Source organism: Tyto alba, unplaced genomic scaffold, assembly GCF_018691265.1.
Source record: "Tyto alba isolate M040663 unplaced genomic scaffold, T.alba_DEE_v4.0 Super-Scaffold_27, whole genome shotgun sequence".
In the NCBI taxonomy this organism is placed as follows: Eukaryota; Metazoa; Chordata; class Aves; order Strigiformes; family Tytonidae; genus Tyto; species Tyto alba.
The window spans coordinates 3436837-3459804 of record NW_024881301.1 but is presented as its reverse complement, the minus strand read 5'-3'; the positions used below and the strand labels follow the sequence as shown (position 1 = coordinate 3459804).

The 22968-nt window shown below is 36.6% G+C and overlaps 1 protein-coding gene across 3 annotated transcripts in view; it reads left to right on the top strand.

Moving 5' to 3' along the window:
* ASXL3 (ASXL transcriptional regulator 3) overlaps positions 1–22968 on the top strand; it is a 135474-nt gene that overhangs the window by 64524 nt on the left and 47982 nt on the right. For 2 of the 3 annotated variants that reach the window (XM_042798091.1, XM_042798090.1), the window contains 3 exons: positions 7168–7289; positions 19740–19857; positions 20788–20907. In XM_042798091.1, coding sequence (XP_042654025.1) covers positions 7168–7289; positions 19740–19857; positions 20788–20907 — 360 coding nt within the window. Of the gene's footprint in view, positions 1–7167; positions 7290–10339; positions 10985–11979; positions 12358–19739; positions 19858–20787; positions 20908–22968 lie in introns of those variants that run through there. The other variant, XM_042798092.1, reaches the window with a different exon arrangement.

Sequence of the window (22968 nt, the reverse complement as noted above, 5' to 3'; positions counted from 1 at the left end):
AAATGATTACTGGTGTATTGCATTCATTATAGCTTTAAAAAATAATTAAGAAAACCAGGAAAGGATTTAGAAAAGACATATAGGGACTCCTGAGTGGACAAATATGTCCTTTGTTCTGGGAAATTTAATAGGGACAATCCAGTTAGTTTATCAAAGATGAGGTGGTGAACTTGATCAGTTTGTAAATATTTGAGAAAAGGTATTTCTGTAGAAAATATTTGGACTAGCAGACCAAATCTAACAAGATATCTCTCAACTAAACTTTTAACACTAAAACTGGGATATTTTTTTTTTTGTTTTCCAGGAAATTATTCTGTGGCATAAAAAATAACATTTGATTTAGTAGAAAAAATGTTTTATGAAATTCTTTGACTTGTGTTTTAGGAAAGGTCAATAGATACAATGTCTCCTTTCAGCCTTAGGATGTGTGATAAATATGAGGATGGACATTATTTGAACATTTTATTCTTAATTGCTCAGTTGCTTGCATTTTTACTTGCTCTTGTTTCCACTGTGGTAGAGTCCAGAAACCGCAGTTCTGACAGAGTGATCAGAAATTGTTTAGCAAGAGTTTCAAAAGTGCTACATTAAAGTTAGCTGGAAGCAGACGATGAAACCGTAAGCAACAGCCTCAGTCGTTTGTGGGCTTTTGGATGGTAGTCTCTAGCTTTCAGAATAACAAGTACCAGCAGACACTCAGAGAAGAATCACATTATTCCCCAGCAGACACATTTTTTCCCAGTATAAATACAGATTACTGAACAATTTTATTAACATAAAAATATCAAAATTCCTCACAGTTATAAACACATGACTTGGCGAAAGCTTTTACTCCACATCAGAGTGGCTAAACTGACAACTGGAATGGTCACACCTCAGGATTTTTCAGATGCTGTGGAGAAATCTTTCTCTCCCCACCTCCTCCAAAGATGTATGTTAGAGAAACTCTATGCTACAGCTGATTTGGGTTGTAATGGGATTTCTCTAGAAGTTCTCTAGCAGTTCCTTATCTTTTTATAAATGCCGTTTCCCTCAAATACAGGGTCAGCATGTAAAGATGCAGTCAGTAAGAGAATTAAAATCCTAATTACTGTTGCCTGGGAAAATGATGACTAGAATATCCTTTTGCCCATCAATAGGATGTTCTGTTCTGAAAAAGCATTTGTCCCTATGGTTTTTGAAGACAGGGCTAATCCATCAGCCATGGAGCACAGTTGATTAAAAATTGTTTTCACACAAGCCAGTGGAATGCACAATGATGTAACTGTGGAGGAGGAAGCAATTCCTACTGTAGTGTGACTTCCCAACCCAATCCAAACATAGGTTCTGATGTTTGCCCAAATATAAGCAACACATGTTTCCTCTTGAGACACTGGTTTTTAGCACTTCCCTAAAACTATAAGTTCTTCAATTGCAAACCTGAAGCAGCAGTACAATTTCTTAGGCAGTTTTCTTAGAGATAGTAGATGAAATGATGGATGACAGAGGATCTGATTCATGCTGAATCCTGAAATTTTGTCTTTGTAGCCACTGTGCTTTTGGATATCATATACTTTTTGGACTAGGAAGTCACTAGGATAACTCCTGTAGTGAGAAATGAATATTCACCATTGTTTGAAACCTGAGTCCACATTTAGATGTTCGGTTCCTTTCCAGGAATGGAATTTCTGGCAATTGAGGGAAACCTGTTATTCTTAGCATCCTTTGGGAATAATATTGGATGATTCTGCTGAAAATGTCCATTGCATATGGCAACATCTGGATGTAGGATAGGGTCTTCTAAAAGCAGAAGAGTGGTAACAGAATAGCAGCTCAGACATACAGAGATTTGGATGACACACCAGAAAGAAACAGTTTTTCATTTTGTTTTGGTGTTGTTTTGTTTGTTTGTTTGTTTGTTTGTTTGTTTGTTTTCCATCTCCCTGCAAGTAGGTATAACATAAAAATACCATACCCATGATCAAGTTTAACTTCTGTTTCCTTCATTGCCACTGGAGGGGTGTCATAAGAATGAGAGAAGGTACTGTGGAGCTTCAGGCAGAGGTCTTTCTCATCTACTTTTTTTTGCTGTACAGCAGACTTAATGAAGCCTAAGAAATTGGTGGCTTAGTGATGACAGGCTGTCTATTTTTAGTGGAAAATATTGACTTCTTTTGGAATCAGGATTCACAGTTTTCAAAGCTTTGTGAAATGTTTGGGCTCAAAAGCAAGACGAGAATATAATGAGATTCAGTGAAAGCTACCAAGCTGATGTGGTATTTGATGTCTTTTTCCAAAAAATACTATTCAATATTATCTATCATTTCACAGTGCTAGTATTGCTTTTCAAAAAAGTATTACAGTTACAGTAGTGCCCTTGATATATGCATCTGTTTTTGCTTGCTTTGGCGAACTTGTACGATTAACTAACTCCCAAACTGGTTTTCATTTTCAAGAGCTGATGGCAACAGTCAAATTCTGAATTGTTCAGATTTTTGCAAGTTGGGCTCTAGAGATCAGAGGGTGATGGAGGTGAATTACTTGATACATCTGTGTTGGCAAAGCATGACCATTTGTGTCAATACAAGGATAGATCTGTGTCACCCAAAGAAAATATTGAATTTTATGGATATTTTAGAGAGAAATTTTGTGTATATGTTTTCCTAAGGGAGTTCTCTGTGAAGTTTCATATCTCAGGAGTGTGTGCATACGTTTTATGCCTGAGGTAGACTCTAGTCTTTAGCATATGGTAGTAATATTAATTTATCTTTTGTAATGTAGCCATTAGTAAACAATCCTTCTCATCTGCTGTGGTTTCTGTAACAAAGAAGGAAGTGGACTGCTGTTGATTTTACTGGTTTGATTTTAAATCAGTATGGTCTGTCTGAAATTGGAATTAATTGTGCTATTTATTTGGGGAAAATAAGTCTTTTAAAGCACTCAAGGAATTTTTCTGTCCATCTAGTTACACAAATCTGTTTATAATTATTCCTAATAACTTTCAGTGGTAGTGAGACAGAATAATTTTAAGTTGTATCCCTATAAAAATTGTTTCTTTGAAGAAACACATCTTCTAATATGTTTTATGTAGGTGTCATATTTCTTGGGTGGGGAAAGTAGGAGATAATAGAAAATTACAGAGATAGCCTATAAAATTTGAAATTAAAAGATAGCATTGCTGATTTTTCTAAATGATAGCCTTTCATAATAATTACCAAAACTGGTCTTGGGAAAATGAAAGAGAGGAAGTTATTTTAAATGGAGGTTGTCGAAAACATTTTAACATTTTTTTTTTTTGCTAAGTAATTCTAATTCTGTCATTCATGTTAACACTCTCTGAACACTCACTAAGGAGGTCTTATCTTCAGAAACCCAGCTGCTCTTCCAGCTCATAACCTAACAGTTTATGGCTTATTAGTTGCTTTTTGCTTTATTCCTTCACTCAGTCCTGGCCCTTGAAGAAGCCGATTCAAAGAATGGAGCCTAATTATTCTCCACTAAATGGAAATGCCTCCTGTAGGCTTAAAACTGCTCTTGTTTGCTTTTTCTACTGTAGCAAAAATGGTGAATCCTCCTTATTTGCTACCCAAATACTTTCCCTTCATCTGTCGCATTCTTTCGGGGTTCTTTTTTTCTTCCCCAGCATCTAGTTTATTTTTAGCATTATTTTCTGATAAGGCTTTTCAAGCAAACATGGATCTGATAATATTCATGCATCTTCAGTGCTTATAGACAAAGTAGTTGCAGCTTTCCAAAGTTGTATGTATGTACAAAGACCACTGGCTCTTCTTGAGTTTGTTTTTCTTTTACTGTGTTCTTTGGTCTCCATAGCAGAAGTGCCCGTTCTGTTCTTAAGGCATTGTTTATTTCACTACGATTATAAATGTTCATTTAAATCATATTTTTCTGTCATATTTTCTCCTTTTAATTTCTGACCCCTTCAGAGAAAAGCAGTTGGACTTTATCCCTGTAGATGAACAAATAAATAAATACAATTTTCTGTGATCACAGGCATTGTAGTATAGTGAGATTTTGGCACAGATTGATTTAAAACACTAAGTAGCAGAACATGTTTTAAAGAATAAATTTATTCATTTTCTTATATTTGTACTTCATTTCCTATGGAAAAGTCAATTCATATTGTTTTGTAAACAATATCTTGATTGGCCTCTAAATAAAGCCTGTATATCAATTTTGGTATTATTTTTTGCTAATGAAGTGAATGGACTGTGTAAGTTATTAAGCAATTATATAAATTAACGTAAAGTATTTAGATTCTTAATGTTTCTATATTTCACTTTTGGAAAACAGGCGGTGGCATCTCTTATTTACTAGATGGTTAGGTTTAAAGCCATTTGTATCAAGCCAGTTTGAAATGGAAATGTAATTAAAACATGGAAAACAATATTTAAAATAGTTCCTTACTATTTTAAACTACTAGATAGATGAAGAAAAATAGTTATAATGTACAAAATATAGTTTAGAAAGGAAGTATTTTGTTGTTAATAAATGTAGTTGACTTTCTCTAATCACCATGTCATTATAAAATTTTTAAACAGCAGATTTCACCTCACATATCTATTTCTTTAATCATAGACTACAGGAAAAAGTTTTTTTTCAGAACCCTGAAGGAACTAGGTTTGGGTTGCACTAAACCGAAGCAGCCTAGAGTGAAGTATTCTTTCTGTATCTGCAGAAGAGATTACAGGACTGGAAAGCTATGAATTGTTTCAGTGGGTTTCAGTTCTAGTTGCTTCACATATTAGAACAATTCCTGTTACTTGATTTAACTTTGTTATCAAAGATTTAAAGAAACAAGAGCAAAAGAAACCAACACACTGATAATATTTTTATGTAAAATTGAAGTAATGATAGAAATAAAAGTATGGCTTCTAATAGCCCTGTCACTATTTCAGGGTTTATTTTTAAAAGAAAAATGAATGAATGCACAAAATTAATATAGAACTATGTTTATTTTTATTCCTGTGCTGTATCGTAACTTTGACATTAATGGCTGTAGTGTTGAGCATCATCAGTTAGTGTTGCCAAACCTGTCCAGGAGGAGCTTTATCACCAAAATAGGGTGGACTCTTGGATGATGTCCTAGATCAGAGTAATGAAAGTCAGAATTTCCCATGTGAACAAGAAGGTAATAGGAGTTGCAGTCATCCAGAGAACAGGACTAGGTTTTTCATGACAGGTCTTGTATTCTCTCTTAGGAGGGGACAGTTAAGTATATAACAGTTTACATTCTTTAGATATTTTTAATTTTTTTCTGTTTTCCTCTCCTTAATTCTGGGGCTTGTGTGCTCACACTATTTCTTGTCTTTCCTTTGATTCCTTGAATCGTAGACTGCAAGAAAACAGTAGAAAAATTCTCTTTGAAAGAAAAGACAAAAGCTGGGTAATTTGAAATGTCAGGTTTTTATTTTGGTGTAGGTGTTCTTTGTCTCAGGAGCTTAGCTACTGCAGTGATTTAGGTTATATAAGCCAGCTATTGTTTGTTCTCTACTGACACTTTGCTGCTCCTTTAAATTGTCTTTTTTCATAGTAAGCTTTGCTCATCGTGTGGAAAAGATTGATCCAAACCAAGTGATGCTGTAAACTCAGAACTTGTTTTGTATTGCAGCTCCTTTGTACATTTTGACAAATCCTTCAAGTATAAAGGGGAAAAGTGACAAATATCAGTTATAAATCTTGTGATAAATAGGATTTGTCTTATCTGCTAATGAAAATTTTTAGTCTAATATGAAATTTATCTTGACATAATACCAATTTCATAAAACAGTGTATTGTCTGTGAGATAAGTATTCATTATTTTTTCTTTCAGTGTGAAAGCAAATGTTGAATATCACATGCATCTTACGGGGGCCATTAGTTATTGATAACTAAATTGCCTCTATTCTCTCCTTTTTTCTTACAAACACAAAAATCATTACAATATTTCTTCTATGAAACATTGCCAAAGGCAAGGCAGTTAGAATGCTACTTCAAGTGTCTGCTCATCCCACTGAAGGATGGGAGGAGAAAATCATAGGCAAACAGACACATTGGGCTAAAATTATTTCCAGCACGTGTCCGTGCAGCTGCTTTGAGTCTCTTCAAACTATTCTGGTAGGTGTGCAAAGTATGGCAAACTTTGGAGAGCCATATACAGCTGCAGAGCATTATAAGGAAGGTATGTCAACATGCAAGCCAGCTTTGAGCATTCCTGGAAGACAGACTTGGATTGAGTTAGCAGAGGAGAACGGAAAAAAAGCTGCTCGATTTCTGGATCTGTGCTAATGCTGTTTTAGCTGGGCTGTTTTAGGATGCTAGTGAGAGTAATAGTAATACAAGGTAAGAAGAGTGGAAGGTTTTTACAACCGTTTTAGTCAAGCTTGCTGGCTACCAAGACTAATAGGATCCTCCAGCTATTTTCACAGCTTTCATATGTGTTTAATAAAGCTGTTTTTTAAAACAGTTAATCATATATTATTTTTAACCGGCTGACTTTTTCTGTGTCTCACATAACATGTATTCAAGAGGCTGTTTAACGCAAGTACTGTGGTATTTGTTTATTAAAACATGTATTATTTAGAAGGCTGACAAGTAGCAGTGTGTATTACCTGAGAGACCAGAATTCCTCTTTGCAGGATATTCCAGTCTACCCGTTAAACAGGAAAGTGAGTGTTCTTAGCTTTAGCAAGAAGTACTTATAAAATAGATGAGTCTGGCTCCTAAGAAGCCATTACAATCTGGCATGAAGTTACATATTTATAAATATTTCTAGAATATAGGGTCATAATTATGCATGCTTAGACATATAATACCTTAAATGTCTTAATAAAAATCCCTTAAAAATGTCTTGGTGAGGAAGATAATTTTTGTCTAGCTTCTGTGTGAAAACCATAGTTAAACGATTTCAGTTACCTTTCAGGACCTGAAAGGCAAAATATGCAAGGCCTCCAGAACTACATAGAAAGGGTATGATGAGGTACAAATATTTGTGAAGCAATGAATTTATTTAGAATATGGCTGGATTTTCAGCTCATTTGGACATAAAGATTAGTTGAATTTCTTAGAGTGAGCTTTTTGTTTTTCCAGACACTTGCCTTTTTGTTATCTGTCCTCAGGACTTTCCCAGATATAAGGAAGATAACCCCCATAACATTATTCTGATTTTTTTTTTTTTTCCTTTTTATAAAGTTTGCCCAAAGCAGACATCTGAAGAAATGTCTTCCAATCGTGATTCAAGCCTTACTAATGCACCAGTGCAAAGCAAGCTAGTATCTTCCTTCCAGCAGCACACAAAGAAAGCACTTAAGCAGGTAAGCTTGTATTGACTGATAATCAATTGGCTTCCCTTTAGCACGTGTGTCAGTTTTATATGAATAAGATCTCAGCAGAATTTCAAGGTGTTTCTGAAGACTTTTTGTGCTTTGTTAGTCATGTATTGCTGTTTTTTTTTTCTTTTTTTTTTTTTTTTTTTTACCGATGGTACAGTCCTGCTGTTTATTGTGAGTTTGATGGGGTTTTAAGTGCTTTTCAAGTAAGTAGAATTGTTTCTATTATCAATCCCTGCTTTTCCTATAAGCATTTGTGTTGGAAATTTTATGTGAGGCTTAAAATTAAAAAAAAAAAATTCTGAAAGAAGTTCTGCAGATAGGTGAGAATCTGGGTATACTTGCTGCTCAGTTTTTCTTTATGGTCTGTTAAGTAATTTTTCTTTCATACTGTATTTGACACTACAGTGTATAAAAGTGGGGTAGTTTTTGTTTTTTGAATAACTTCTGATTTAGGTTGCATGATAAGTAGTAAAACTTGGCAAAAGTAGTGATTACTGAAAGTCAGATATTAACTGAAAGCACAGCAATGTGAAAGTTATTTTCCAACAGTGCTAAATTAGTTCAGCTTACGGCTGAGCAAATGAAGAAGAAAAACTAAAAAAATACTTTAATTCAAAAAACAATATCATCTCCTCTCAATTTTGAGTATCTAGGAATTGTTTTAGTCTTGTAAAGACTATAAAAAGTGAAATAGAATTTTTCTGAAGTGTTAGCATAATGAGATGATGTTGTTTTCATTTTTCTCATAACTGCTCTCTTAGTTATGGTTAACAGAAGTCTAGTATTTCATGGGGTAGTTTATTGCTGAGTTGTTGATTTAGGCTTAAGTTAAGCAAAGCCTGTCCACGTCTCCTCGAAACACTTAAGTATTTATGCTTAGTTTTTTCATGCGGTTTGACTGTAAATCCACTAAAATTAATAGACCTTTATCGTTCACATAAGGTTATCTTGTACTTAGAGGCTTTGAGAACTGGGAAGGGTTGTTAGATTGGCGTCTCATATCTGTTTGGTCAGGAAAATTGAGCAATGGACATAAAGCAGCTCACTAACTGTGTGGACAGTTGTGAAAAAGACACACTTTTTGGAAACTCATCTGTACAGATCTTTTGTGATACGTGAACTTTCTCAAAAGTGGAGGGAGTGGGCAAAGGGAAAGAAGGGGAAAAAGTGCAAAGCCACAGATGTTAGACTCTATGTAACTGTTTAAAGTCTACCATTTGTTACTTTACAGATGTATAGCATTGAGAATAATTTTTTAAAGGTCAAACTAGTCAGAATAGCTTAATTAATATAAAAAGTCATAACATCAATGGAAATCTTTGAAAACATTCCCTAAGGCAGTAGGGTTAGAGCAACATCAAAAATTAAGTAATCGATAAAAAGAAATTAATTTTAGTTAAGTTGATGGTAATTAGATCCTGTACTTCAGAGATCAGATTATTATTACAGCTATCAGTAAATTGTTTTCTCTGTACTGTGTTAGACAAACAGACATTTGTATTGTGGAATAGTAGAGGATTTCTGCTTTGTTTTCTCTAAAGTTTCAGGTGTTGGCTACTGCCATACACATGCTGCAGACTTGATTTATTTGATATTGTAGCAGAGATGAATAAACTGTAACAGTGATTTTATTTATAAAATTGCTGTTGGAAATGTATCGTTTCACTTCCCAATCTTTCTGTTGCTTTTATGGATACATAGTAGCTAAAATTTGTACAAAGAAGAACCTGTAGTACATTTGAATACCCAAGAAACTTTAGACAGTTACATGGAACGCTCTCCCAACTGACACTAACTTACTGGTTCCATGCTAAACAGGAGATGAGCCATCATCATGCTCTCAGCAAGTGCTTCTACTTTATAAACATATACATACTGTATATATGTCATAATGGTGTCTTCCCTAGCTATTGCTTTTTTTCTATTACTAAGCAGTCTTCACATCATGAAAACCTACAAGATAGTGTTTCAGTTTCCTACTCAATTTATTTAAAAACAGTGGATTCTTCACATTAACTTGATATTGTGAGTATTTGTTTTCTAATCCATTAAAATTAAAGTGAGAGACAAGTTGATAATGTGCAGTACTGCTTGAAGATCTGAGCTAGAATTAGAAGATTTTGTCCACTGTTTATCTACTTATTAACCACTCCAGTCATATGTAATTCTCTTCAAAATATTATACGCTGGATTTACATATCATTTGATTTTTAATGAATTCTAGAGTTATATTCCTGGGTTTAGATTGCAAAGAGCAATCGCACATTTCCTTGTAACAGCCTGCATTTTAGGATGTTTTCATGAATCAAATTAGTCACAACACGGCATTTCTTGAGCTACGCTAGGAGCTTGTAGCAAAGAGCATTTTTTGAGCCCTGGTTCTTGGTCTTAATTTCTCTCAGGTAGCAGTGGGTCTGGGGTACTTTGCAGGCACTAGGGAGCTTTGCAGTTGCAGTGGACTCTCACAAGGTCTCTGTCACAATTAAGACCTTACCTCCTCACCTTTCAAAAGGCTGGGCTGCCATTTTTGTTTGGAAACTTTCTAGTTTCACCTCCTTCCATAGTGACCTTGTTGGGAGAAGGGTTTGGAGTGTTTTACCACTGAGTGTGTTTCATACTTCTTTTTTGGTTTTGAGGGAGTTTGTTTTTCTTTGGTATAGTATCTGAGTGTAATGTCCAAGAAAATACTTCCCATTCATGATCATTTAGACAAGAGTCTATGGTGTAGAGCTGCCTTTTATGCTTGGCTTTCTGATGGCAGATTTAACAGATTTCTGTTTCCCTTTTGGTGTTGGAAGTGCTCTGGTATGTGTGCCCAGCTGTTGCTGATCTAGTACCTTTGAAAAGACAGTTTATAGCATGCTGTCACACACTGATTTCCTGTCAGTACTGATCAGTTCCATACTGATTTACCTCATTTTCACACTCAAGAGTTTTGGCATGCAGACCCATGTAAGGACCTCTTCCTGGGAAAGTACTGAACTACATCTGCATCTGCTAGCAGTGGTACATGGTCACACTACTGTGTGAATTATTCTTGCTCTGGACAAGGCTAACTCAAGTACGGACATCAAGTCATGGCATAGTATCTACCATGCTCCTCTCAGGTCCAGTTTCTGTTCCATTGACTTGAGGTGATACTTTTTTTGGAAATCTTCGCTGTGTACAGATTTGTCTGTATCTATCAAGATGTTCTTGGAACATTTCTCAGAAGAAACAATCATACCTGCAAACTGGCCTCACGTAGGTAACACTGAGCATGTGTGAATATCCAGGACACTGAGGTGGTATTAGTGTCTGTTGGACTCTGATAGCCAAGTGTAAGAGCATCTTGTCCATCAGTGTACCAGTTGTTTCCTGGGGCAGTAACCAAGAGAGGATAAAGAACTTGAAGATGCAATATAACGATATCTGGGATGATAGTAGACCTCCCAGACATGGAAGAAAATCCTGCCTCACTTTTGGCACTTTGGAATCAGCACCAAGAAGGGTACCCATAAATTTTCTGTTGGGAGAAGAGAAGGATACTCCATTCAGACTCAGGATCTGAATACAGATCAGGACATGTCTGAGACTGTGCTGGGCATCCAGATCTCTTTGTAGAGACAGAAACTCCAGAGACAGCAGCCAAGTGGGTTTGGGGAGAGAAGCTCAGGAAATAAGGGAATCTACACAAGGTATGTTACTGCCGTGGTTTGTTTTGTTTTCTTAACTTTGGGCTTTGTCTGCATGCTTGTGGCTGGGTTCATATATGTGCCACTATTTTATTCATAAAGTGGGTAGATGCATTTTTTATGGAGAAGGAAGGCACCCATCTATATGATTTGTTCTCATAGTAAAGTGGCAACTCCACACCCTTTTTTTCAGGCTGTCAGGCCCCAAGCAGTAAGAGAGCTATGGGGAAATTCCAGTTTGGCTTATGTGTTGATTCAGAATTAGACAGCTCCAAATAACATTTCAGGCTGACTTTTCTAGCAAAACTGTAATAATTATTAGAAACCAACCTAAAACCTGAAGCAACAAGAGACTAAATATCAGATCAGAGTGGTGAACAGTGTAATTTAGCCCTGATTTACCCAAATTCACAGGACTAGTTTATCAAGATTTCTTTCTTTGTTTTTTAAGGACACAGGTGTCCAAGTGCCTAGGTTGGCACTGAAGGTAGAAACCTTGATGCTGGTGTGGATTTGCTTTCCTGTCTTCAGCTCAGGCACACTGCTTATCTTGCTTTGAGAGAAGAACAAGAGCAAACTCACCAGTCTTGCTCCCTCCACACTCCTTCTGTTAGGACTTCTTTCCTTGACTACAGCCAGATGCAGGTTATCTTGAAGCATTTTGCTGTCTGTTGAAAGTAATCCAGTATGAGTCTGTCTGTGGTGTCTATCCTTTTTGACTCATCTGAGCTACTACTCACACACACGTTCTGATATAAGCCTGATATATTTGCCTGCCCTCCTTTCCATTCCTTTCCCCCAAAGAAACAGAGGTGGCAGAGGATATCATTATGATTATGTCGTTATTACTTAGAAGTTGAGCACAGGGTGTCTTCCTGAACGGCTCTGAAAATCCACTGTGAACCAAGAGCTATTTTTTGTACAGATTTCCTCAGTATAGAGAGTTTGCTGCAGTTTCTCAGTGTCTCTGTTAACCATTTTCTTATGCTTCATTTCAGATGCTACAAATTTACCAAGGCCACAGTTGGAGAATTCTGGCTCACTAGCTGAAGCATTTGATCAGATGTCTGGAAACATAAGTGATGATTCTTGACAAATTTTCCTGTCAACAAATGGAAAACAAGGAAAACATGTTGCTTTTTGACTTCTAGAGAGACATGGGAAGGGACAGTGGAATTTACAAAATGCATTCAGGAAAATGGAAGTTCGAAGATGATAAACTAAACTGATTTTCTGATTGCCAAGACAAGTCTAGGGAAGAGGACAGAGAAACTATGGCAGGGAGACTGCATAATGGGGAAAAGAAGCTGGAAGAGCAAGAGTTCCAGCAGGAGCTCTTCAGGGAGTACATGCATTGCCCGAAGGCAGGCTGCACGGTATGTCCCTCTAAAGGTCCCTATGCATGAGCAGCGTCTATCAGCTGCTCAACACAGTGCTTTGGTAAGACACAAGACAATGTTTATGAGACTTTCTTCTGGGTCCTCAGCCATTACCTGTGATGGAAAGAAAGGGACAGGAATCTGCACAATCCCTGTATTCTTTTTGTACCGCTTTTTAATAACTGGCTCCCAGTTGCTGGGCCATTCTGCTTGTTGGTTTTTCCTCTGGGGTTGGTTGCATAGCATGCTTTTTGCAGTGCTCCTGCATGCTTTCTGTTTTAATAAATGTATTTTCCAGAATTTCTTACTCTCAGAAATAACTAAGAAGAATTTTAAAGCAACTTTAGGACAGTACTGTTCTGAAGTGTAGTTGCCCCTCTACCTCACTGTGTCCCTCACTTAAAATATGTTCTGACATGAACATTACCTTTGGCTAAATCTACCACTGCTACATAGTGGAATCTCCTTCCCAACTATAGGTTGAAAGTGCTCTCTTTGTTCTGTTCTGTAGATGCAGTTGCTCATCCCAAGTCTCAGACAATCAAGCTGATGATAGTGGCCTAGTTCTAAGCATTGCACTTGTCTGATAATGTTTTTCTTTAAGTAAACTGGGGAACTATTTAGGCAGGATTGGTCATTGCTACTGTTTTAATGACAAGTATCATCACTGGAGATGAGAGTCCCAGTCAAGCTTTCCCGATGATGTTACATGATTTTTCCGTATAGTGGCAATGGCTGTCAAAGTGAGTATCTTCTTCTGGGCCATGTGAAAAGAACAGCTTTTGATTTGAATAATTTATGACATGAAATTATCCCCAGGTGAAAACGAATCAAGCTTTGATTTTGAAGTACATCCTAGAAATGGTTGGCCTTTTAAGGGAAAGACAGGAGTTGGAACATCTCGCAACTCTTCAGAGCTCTAGGAAGTTTCCTACAAAATTCTGACAGGCAGTTATCTACAAGTGCCATTGGGTAGGTCCCCAGAAGGCTGAGTGCTCAGGGTGGGTGGCCACGTAGCAGAACCCAGGCTGAAACAGGATGTCTGGCAGAAAGGCATTACACTGGAACTGCTTACATTGGTGCAATGTGAATTGGTGCACCTGTTTCCCCAACAGGTAAAATGACAAGATTTTTTATCTGGAGAATGGTAGTCTAACCCTGAAGCTGCCACTTTGGACCCTGTGCAGAGTATGTTTACGAATTTGACCTAATGGAGAATTGTTGATTACTGTTGTAAGATTTTGTATTGACATCGCTATCTTTATTCTGGTTTGGTTTTAAACTGCTTTACACAAATTGTTTCCTTACCTGTATGTGCTTTGTTGTGCCAAGAAACTGATTGCTGCATAAAGCACTTGCCATCTGATAGATATGATTGGTTTAATACTATATAAACAGTTTAAAACCCTATACTCTTCTCTCTGGAAAAAAGCGACACTGAGTTGATGCATGTGCCATCGTCATTCCCATTCGCATGCAAGTCAGAACAGACATTGAACACATCACGTGGCTTTTTGTCCTCTTGTTTTTGTGGTTGAGAAAGCAACAAAAATGTTTACTTTGCAGTCTATCATGATCTGCAGCAACTGTAGCCATGAATGCATTGTTGCAATTCTATAGAAGATAGTGCTGGCTTGCAGGTGTACAGACACACACATAAATGCACACATCTCTCTCTCTCTGTGCACCACAAATGTCCAAGCAGTTTAGATCAATGTTGGCTAATATACAGATAAATGTTCAGTTGTTAATGTATACTGTAGTTGTACAGAAAGACCCTGACCACTACTGGGACCTAAAGAACAAATAAACAGCACGAAATTACTTTTGTTCCAAATACACATATAAGTGTCACGGGGTAGGAGGGTGGCATGGGACAAGAACAGATGCTTATTCAAGAAGTTATTAGCAGAGTTTGAAAATAAAATGTAAGCCTCCAAACTTCTGGCCTGGTGTTCTATCACTGTTCTTCATCTCCAAATGATCGGTTGTGTACACCTGGCACCAGTACTGTTATGTTTAGTGTACAAGTCTAGTTGGAAGTAAATTAATTTCTTCTATGCTTGGGAAATGGCACTTTATACTTTGTAGCTGTTTCCATAAGGCATCTTTATTTTTGTTTTAATCTTACGTTTACATGCTTATAACTGAGTGCTTTTAATGTATGTTTAATATAAGAAGTAGTGGCATCCTGAAAATAATGATGTGTTTATTCTTCTTGATTTGTGGTGCTTACTGTTTTAACTGCTCCGTGTATCTGTGAAACAGCTTGCCGCTGAGAAATTCTAATTTATTAATAGAGACATGGGAATTAAAGGCTGTCTTAATTTTACTAAAAACACAAAGTGGAGAGAGAGTATAAAGACTTAATTTTTGGTGGTGTTATGAAAAAAACTATAAATCTGTTTCATCTTTGCAAATTTGGGATCCATGACCATGATGTAGAGTTACTATTTATTTTGTGCAGTAGAAATTTCTCAGTGTATCATAGCTTGTGTTTTTCACATGGCAGAACGGAAGAATTCCATAGTTTTACATTTCTGATCCAACAAAGGTTATGTTTTTTGATAGTTGACATTTATGGAACAAATAGAAATCTGGGACGATGTTGCTTAATGCAACCAAGTGTTACATATCTTTGTTGTTAATAACTTAATTTTTAACATTCTCAGCATGTCATGCATTTAAGCTCAAATGAAAGTGGTTTTCTGCATTAATGGTTTATCTGTATGCTGCATTTTTTCATTCTGAGTTGAAAAGATGTAGGAAAGGAAAATAATAAAAAAATATCCCTAGCAGCAGTAAAATCAAAGCATATAGCTTGACATTTTGATTCTGGTGCTCTTTTGGGGATGTATTTTTCCCCCCTCTCCAGTTACCTTTTAGTTTATATTGTTTCCTTTTGCTCCTACTTCGAAGACGACTTTATTAGTTTTTACTGAAGAGAGTCAACCATTTTGTCACATGGCTAAAGAAGTTTTTCCTGTGTTAAGTTCAACTAAATATTAAATGATTATTCTTAAGAATAGATAATGATATCCATGGAAACTCCAACATACTGTTACACTCCAGCAGGGTCATGAAAAAATGAAAAGAGAAGGACACTCACTCTTGTCACCTCTTTATAAAAAAACTGCTTGGAATTAGAACATCACTGTTAATTGCATGGTGTTTTTCTGTTGCCATCTATCTTCAGAGTTTGTGTTTTCTTAATACTCATCTTTTTATGTTGTTTTGAGTTCTTTGGATGAAAATGGATTGATAGGTTACTTAAAGATTTTGGCAATAAAAATAATTTCATTAAACACATTAATTATGCCAACCCCTGTATAATGACCGTGGCAGTGTTATTCAACAGATGGTCACAGGTTCATTTTTATGAATGGGAATATTGGGAATGCTCCATACTCATTATGTGCAAGAGATTCACAGATGTCCTTTGCAAATCTGCTTGTGAAAGGCTGGATGTAAGTATGGATTTTGGCGGTGATTTTAAGAGAGCTTTTAATGTTTAACTTGTATACCACATGAACTTTCATTTTCTTTCCTTTTTTATTTATGTGCTGCACAGATAGGATGGTAGTAATGTTTTACAGAACACTTCAACAGTGATAAGTTCTAGGAATTCAAACTTGCAGCTTTTTTAATTCAGGCATTTAGCACAAAGTGATTGAATACATTTGAAATGTAAGCATAGAGTCTCATTAAAGAAAAATGTACTTTATGTAAGCTATCATCTGTGCTATATGTGTTTCTCTCTTACTTTCCAAAGTAAAAATGACACCTTATCATTTGGCAGAATCATCAGCTCTTTCTTGCAGATCTGTAGCAAGCCCAGCTAGGAGGTTAAATATGGATCAGATGCAAAAGGCTGTGTTGGTAAAAGATGCCAATGTAGTTTGTGTTAGTTACTGTTTCTGTATCTACAGTGAGATCTGGAACCATTTTTCTTTGGAATAAGTTATAAAATTTCTTGTTTTCTTCAGTGCTAGTTACAAATTTGACTCATCTACTTTGTGTTTGTTCCCTTCACCAGAAGAGCCAAAACTAGAGATTTATTTGGTTGTGGTGACTAGGAAAGCACTAAATTAGCTTGGTGCGCTAAAAGCTCAATATAGCAAAGCATTTGGTGTATGTTTCACTTTGAGTAATCCCATTGACTTCCCAGCTAAGCAGAATTAATCTTGGATACAAGATTCTTGTCTTATCCTACAGTAGTCTTGTATCCTAAAATTAGTATCCCTCAGGCTAAGTGTAGAGTTATATATTCGTCCTCACTAGAGACTGCAAAGAGTGTCCTTGGTTTATACTTAACTCATTCTGGTGTTTGGCTTTATTAGTAACTGAGTGTCAGTCGGCAATTTCTCCTTCTGCTGGGTTGCTCCTAGGGTTGTCTTGAAAAACTTGTCTATCCAAAATTTCAGACCCTGCAGCCTTAAATTCAAAGAATTTAAGATGAAATTGTTGTGATTACCTGAGAGTAATAATGTCCCACTAAATAGGATGACTGAGCAAACTCTCAGCCATCTCTTTACCCTGCAAATCAAATGTTAGATTAATTACTTGATACTTTTGTACCTTCCTCCCCTGCCTCGTATCTTTCCTTTGCCAAATGAAAAGATAGAGAGGCACAGGGAAGATTACTCGTCTATTCTCTAGGCACAGTGTAGTTCATTGGCACTTTGTGTTAAAACGTTGACTTAGATTTTGATGTCCACATGGTTTTAGTTTTTCTTCCATTCTACAACCTGTCTTTCAGGTGTCCACGTGTGTGTAGCTTTATGGTCAGCTTGAGTCATCCCCTACAGACTGATTTCCAAACTTAACTATGGGCCCTGCGTGGTGATCGGTTCCTTGTGTTGTGAAACTGGAGGGAGGGACTTAACAGTGAAACAGTGAACGTTAGGGAAAAAGAAATCCTGAAAAGCCAATGTATGTCAAAGGGAAATGGTGTCTTGAATGTTTGTGCTTGGTCCACACATGCTGAGGTGCCTAGCCCGTAGCTCAGAAGTGGGCTATGACCCAAAGTAGATAGTTGTGGTAGCAACATTTGCCTGCTCCCAGCTGTGTTCCTCGCTCTTGTGGCTCGGAGTGTTTGTGGAGTGCAGGGATGAGCCATGCCATCTCACATTAGTGCTCTGTGAGCATGGGATGGCCTGTGCTTCTTGGAAGTGCCACATCAGTTGCATAAATGTGTGCTTAAGGTCCACAAGTGGCCTTCCTCTAACACAAAAGAAGGTAAGTGGTGTGCCTGACCAGGACTGGGTACCGCTGCCCTCGCTCCAGCAGCACTTGTATCACTAAGGTGTACAAACGCTGACAGCCTCTCATTGAAGGAGGATACACGGCTGCTTACTTTCTCTCATTCATGGGAGTTCAGTCTAAGTCATTGAAAATCAACTGTGAGGCTTTACAAAAAATCTACCTTTGTCACAGTGGCTGTATAAATCATTAAAATGGTATTTCCTTATGGATGCTGGCAACAAGGCTGTGGTCCCTGGTAGAGGTGGAAATTGCCTTGAAAGGTCAGATAGAGGCTGGAGGAGAACATGGGGCATCGTTTGGTCTTTTACTCATTTGTCTAGGAAGGATGACACTGAGGATGGATATTTCTTCTCTTTGCTCTTCCTCAGGCAAGTCAGGCTGTGGGGCACAACAGGACAAAGTTTGGGTTGTGGTTCTATTGGTATGCTCTTAGCACAGAAGTGTGCTGTCTTTTCAGTTAATTTTTAATGGACTCTCTGTTACTGTCTCAGTGCTATTACTATTGAATAAAGATCACCCGGTTTGACACTTAGCTTCACAGGACTGTGCACTGAGGGTCTTTTCTGGATTTTGGGGAATTTCTGAGAAATTGTTGACGGTTTGGAATTTTCTGTCCACAAGTCTGGCTGTGCTTGTTCAATACTAGTATGAATTTTTTGTCTCAAAAATGCATGAAGTATAGGATGTTCTTCATGACTTTCTGCTTGCTTCTTTGATTCAGTGCAGATCTGACCATCTTCCTCTCTTTGTTTGATTTCAAGTGTTCTAATTTGCTTTTTATTGCACAGTGCTTATGTGTCTTTTAAGAAGTGTACCATAAAAGGGGTTAATCGAAGAAATAGCTTATGTGTGGCTTGGTGTATTTTATGTTGTGTAGTGTGTTATTTAGGCGAATAGAGTGATATCGATTTCTTCTTTTTTTTTTTTTTTTTTTTTTTTTTCTTTTCCCCAGGTTGGTTTCTTTTTTTATTGAGCTATGTGAACATTTGGGAAAGATATTACTGATTAATTTAAGTTACAGACTTAGACTTTATAAGGCATCAGTCATTCATGCTCATAAACCTACAGGGATAATTCGTATCAAATATGTTCCTTGTTGATATAGTATTACTTTAATAAATCCCCCCAAGATCATAGCACAAATTACATTTATAAAAAGAGATGCACAGTAAGACTGGAGAAAAATAGATGGGAGGATAAGAGATCTGTATTAAGCCCAGCCTGTTCTGATTAATTCCAGAATTTTAATGCTTGCAAATGTATTAATTGGCAAGTATTAATATTTGTATGTTTAAAAATCTCTTGAATCAGATATCATTTTCTGTATAAAACAGTCTGACAGGTATTTGCTATTTCTAATCTTTAAATATTTTGTATTACATTATCAACCCTGTATTTGATCCATTTATGAAACACAAAGCACTCCCATTTGTAGAGATTTATTCTTGTATCATTTTTCCCCAGATTTGCCAGAACACCATCATGTTCGTGTTCTGAAGGTTAATGCCCAAAGTCAAGCAGACAGAAGCCAAGTGCTGCAAGGTTTCCAAGATTAGGACTGATTCCCTTCACAAAAATAAATGATTCCTGCCATGTTCAGTGATTTTGTGCAGCACTACTCACGGCTGAGCGAGTGCATCAATACTGTAGTCCTTACATGCTGTACATACTGATGACACTCTGTGTTAACTTGATTGACTGAGCAGTATACTGGAGAGGATGCACCTGCGAGAGATGTGCAGACATATATTTTTATTCTGGTTTTGAAACATTTCTTTTCCATTTTTTTTACTAGGAAGTCTTAGTTTCACATTCCATGGGTTATCATGTTGTGCTGTTAAGTAGAGCAAACAGTTACGTGCTTCTTTGTTGTCAAAACTGTATTGGAAAATGATCTAAGGTGCATCTTCTTTCTCTTTATAACCAAAAGCCTGATTTTATATTTTAAAGGAAAATGACATAAAGGGGACAAGGGTGAAGAAAGGCAAGTCAGTAGCTATGTAAATTATGCTTAGTTTAAGAGATTCAGTTTAATGGCAGAGAAATGTCTCATGTAATTCACTTATAAGCATTATTTTTTGTTACATTTTTATGTTTTATTATCGTTTTTATAGGCTTTAAGACAACAGCAGAAAAGAAGAAATGGAGTCTCAATGATGGTAAACAAGACTGTTCCTCGTGTTGTTTTGACACCATTAAAGGTGTCTGATGAGCAGTCGGATTCACCTTCAGGTAAATAGCTAATGGACCGTTTGCAAGACCAGCTCTAAACACAGAGCCTTCCTCTGAATCAGCTAAACTGATATTTCCACTTGGTGGCTTTGTTTAATGTCTTCATTTCCTAATCAAATCTGGTGTCTCAAAGATGGAGATTTTTCTTTATTAAAGAACTGAAGGCACACGGTAAAATGACAATTGTTATTAGAAGCAGCTTTAAAGGAATGCAAAGTAACATTTTGTTTGGCTCTGGAACTCTAATGGAGGACCACATGCTGGTATTCAGTGCCATAAAAAGGGGAGGAGGGGGAAAGGCAAGCTTCTCTGTAAATGTGGATTTGTGTTTTAATTCTGCGTTGCAATTCTCAGATCCTTTTGTTAGCTTTTCTTCTAGTACCATGCTTATCACTGCAGCGTAACCTTGACCTTTAGTTCTAGTGGTTAAGTTGCTTCATTTTAAGAGATTTCTCTGTCTATGTTTAACACAAATTGACAATTGTATTTCCACGCATATCTCTTCTACAAATGTTTCTTCGCAAAGAAATGATCTTTTTTTGCCTTTAGATTGCTTTACTGCCCCATAACTTGAGGTTAAAATATTTTTAAAGATATCTCTTTGGCACTAACTATAGGAAAATATTATTTTTATTAGATCAGTGAACATTTTTATGGACTGCAGTGTTCAGTTAGCTTTAGTTTTCAATGCTTAATTGATTTATTGAGCTTTTATTTCCATTTCCTCTGATGATGAGGAATCATATTGTGACCAGAAAGGTGTATTGCCTTTCAGCAAGTAGATGTCAATTCTTTTTAAAATCCTATTTTTGTTTTGTTTACAGTGTAGAGGGTGCTGGTGGCTGGGGGAGGGGGGTTGGGAGGGTGGGGTGAGTGTTGTTAGTACAAGTGCATCAATATCATTTTTGGGGGCTTTTATTTTTTCCTAAGGATCTGAATCTAAAAACGGTGAAGCAGATGGTTCTGATAAAGAGATGAAACATGGGCAAAAGTCTCCAACTGGAAAACAAACAAGCCAGCACTTAAAGAGGTTAAAAAAATCTGGTTTAGGTGAGTAGGAGTAAAATAGATATATTACTTGTTATTGTAATACTGTTATTTTTCTAAATTCTATGCTCTCTTTAAAAGTTTTATTTTTCAGGTTTATCTGTCTCTTTTTCAAACTCAGCAGCTGACCCTTTCTCAAGAAGGCATCTTTCTTTCTGGCTACCTGGAAAATCCATGGGCATTTTTGTTCCCCCCAGAATGCTTTTCTGTAGTTGCTTTTAAAAGTTTGACAGGCCTAAGCAACTGCAGGCAGAGAGGTCATTTAGCAATTAGCAGCATTATGATTTCTGGAGGGATGGGGATGAAGTATAGCAAATATTTTTTCTTCCTAGTAAATTTGCTTGCAGTCTGATATGCATTTATTCCAAAGATACATATTTGCTTACATACCTGACCTATTAGAAGTTAACTCTCCTTTCTTCATTTGCATTATTCCATGTCATATGGAGATTGGGCATATCATTTTTGGTTGACTCTCTTTCTTTGCTTGATTTGTTTCTTTAGTTGGATCCTTAATTATTTTCAAGTTACATCTCTTGAGGTGGTAGATACAGTTTCTGGTTGTATTGTCTGTGTTTTTTAGCAAGATTCATGGATGATGATCTGTAATTAATGAAGAATTTTCTCTGAAGAAATGGAAAGAGTAAATTCTCAGTAGCTCCATGTGATAGGCAGATTTTCCTGCTCTGCATGAAATATATTTGGAAATGTTCCCTAAGGAGCAGAAAATGTAGTGTTCACTAAGACTCTTGTCTTGGCTAAAGTAAAGTAGAATAATTACATAACTGTTTCTTTATCTTTACAAAGGACTTTTTGTATTCAGCAGATTGCTGAATCATTAGAGAAGTATTTTGCAATGTGGCCACATTGGAAAAGTTAGCAAACTAGCTTTTTGTAATGGCTGGATCATCTTAAAAATTATTAAATGCCTGTCTTTGTGGTGATAAGATGATTATTCTTTATTAATGATCCAGCCTAGTCCTATTTTTATGTATAACAATCCTGTAAAATAGCTTGAAGGTAATTTACTTCCTAAATATCATAGGTTGGTTGTTAAATATGCTATTGCCAGTTCCTGGCAAACCATCTCCTGCAAGCCTTATTGTATCACAGCCTCCCATTAAAGTGTACTTTGATTTCATATATGATCTTTCTGCATATTATTCATCAGTCTCAGGTGGATGTCTAGTTCTCTGTGTCGATCAAAATGCGTTATTCAAAACCAAAGATTCTCCTTCAGTATTACAACTTTTGCTATGCAAAGATACTTCCAATTTTAGATGATTTCCTGTAACTTTTCTCTACATTTAAGACTGAGATACATAATTTGATGTACACATTCCTCCCTGTCCCCTGATATTTCATCAGCTGTTGGCTGCTGATACCAAATGTAGAGTGAATTCATTAGATTTTTTGTGGATTTCAGAAAAAATCCTTGGGATGCCACACTTGGAATACGGGGAACTTTGTGTAAGGTTTAAGCATTTCTGTTCTTGTACCTGCTGAAATGTTTCTATTATGACATAATATTTCTTGGATTACTAATAGAACAGATGTTGAGCATCTTTAAGAATAGGTCCAGTTTCCTATGTAGTGCGCAATTCAGTTCCAGACATTGTTTGATTGTCTGAGACTCTGCTGATCTGCCCAACATTCACTGCATGTTGTGTTTGGTATACCTCCTGAGCTCCCATTAAATATGCCGACTTTTCGCCCTTTTAGTTAACTGATTCTAACAACTATGTGATTTCTATCCTTTTCCTATTTTGATTTTTATACTTTGATGTAAGATCATGGTGCTGTCATCCTTTTCATAGTTAATTCTGTAAGTTGGAGACTAATGTCTTCTTTTCCAAGTCTGTAAGCTTGAGTTTCTCATCTTCCAGGTTCTATTTCTGATGGGGCAGTGATCCCCTCAAACTCTGGTAGCAGCTATATAAGGATTCCAAATGTCTTTCCCTGTGGAAAACAATATAAAAAACATTGGCATGTGTTTTGCCATAAACTCCCTCAGAGTTATTAGCTATGCAGCAGTGCCATACTCTTGTCATATTCCACAGAACA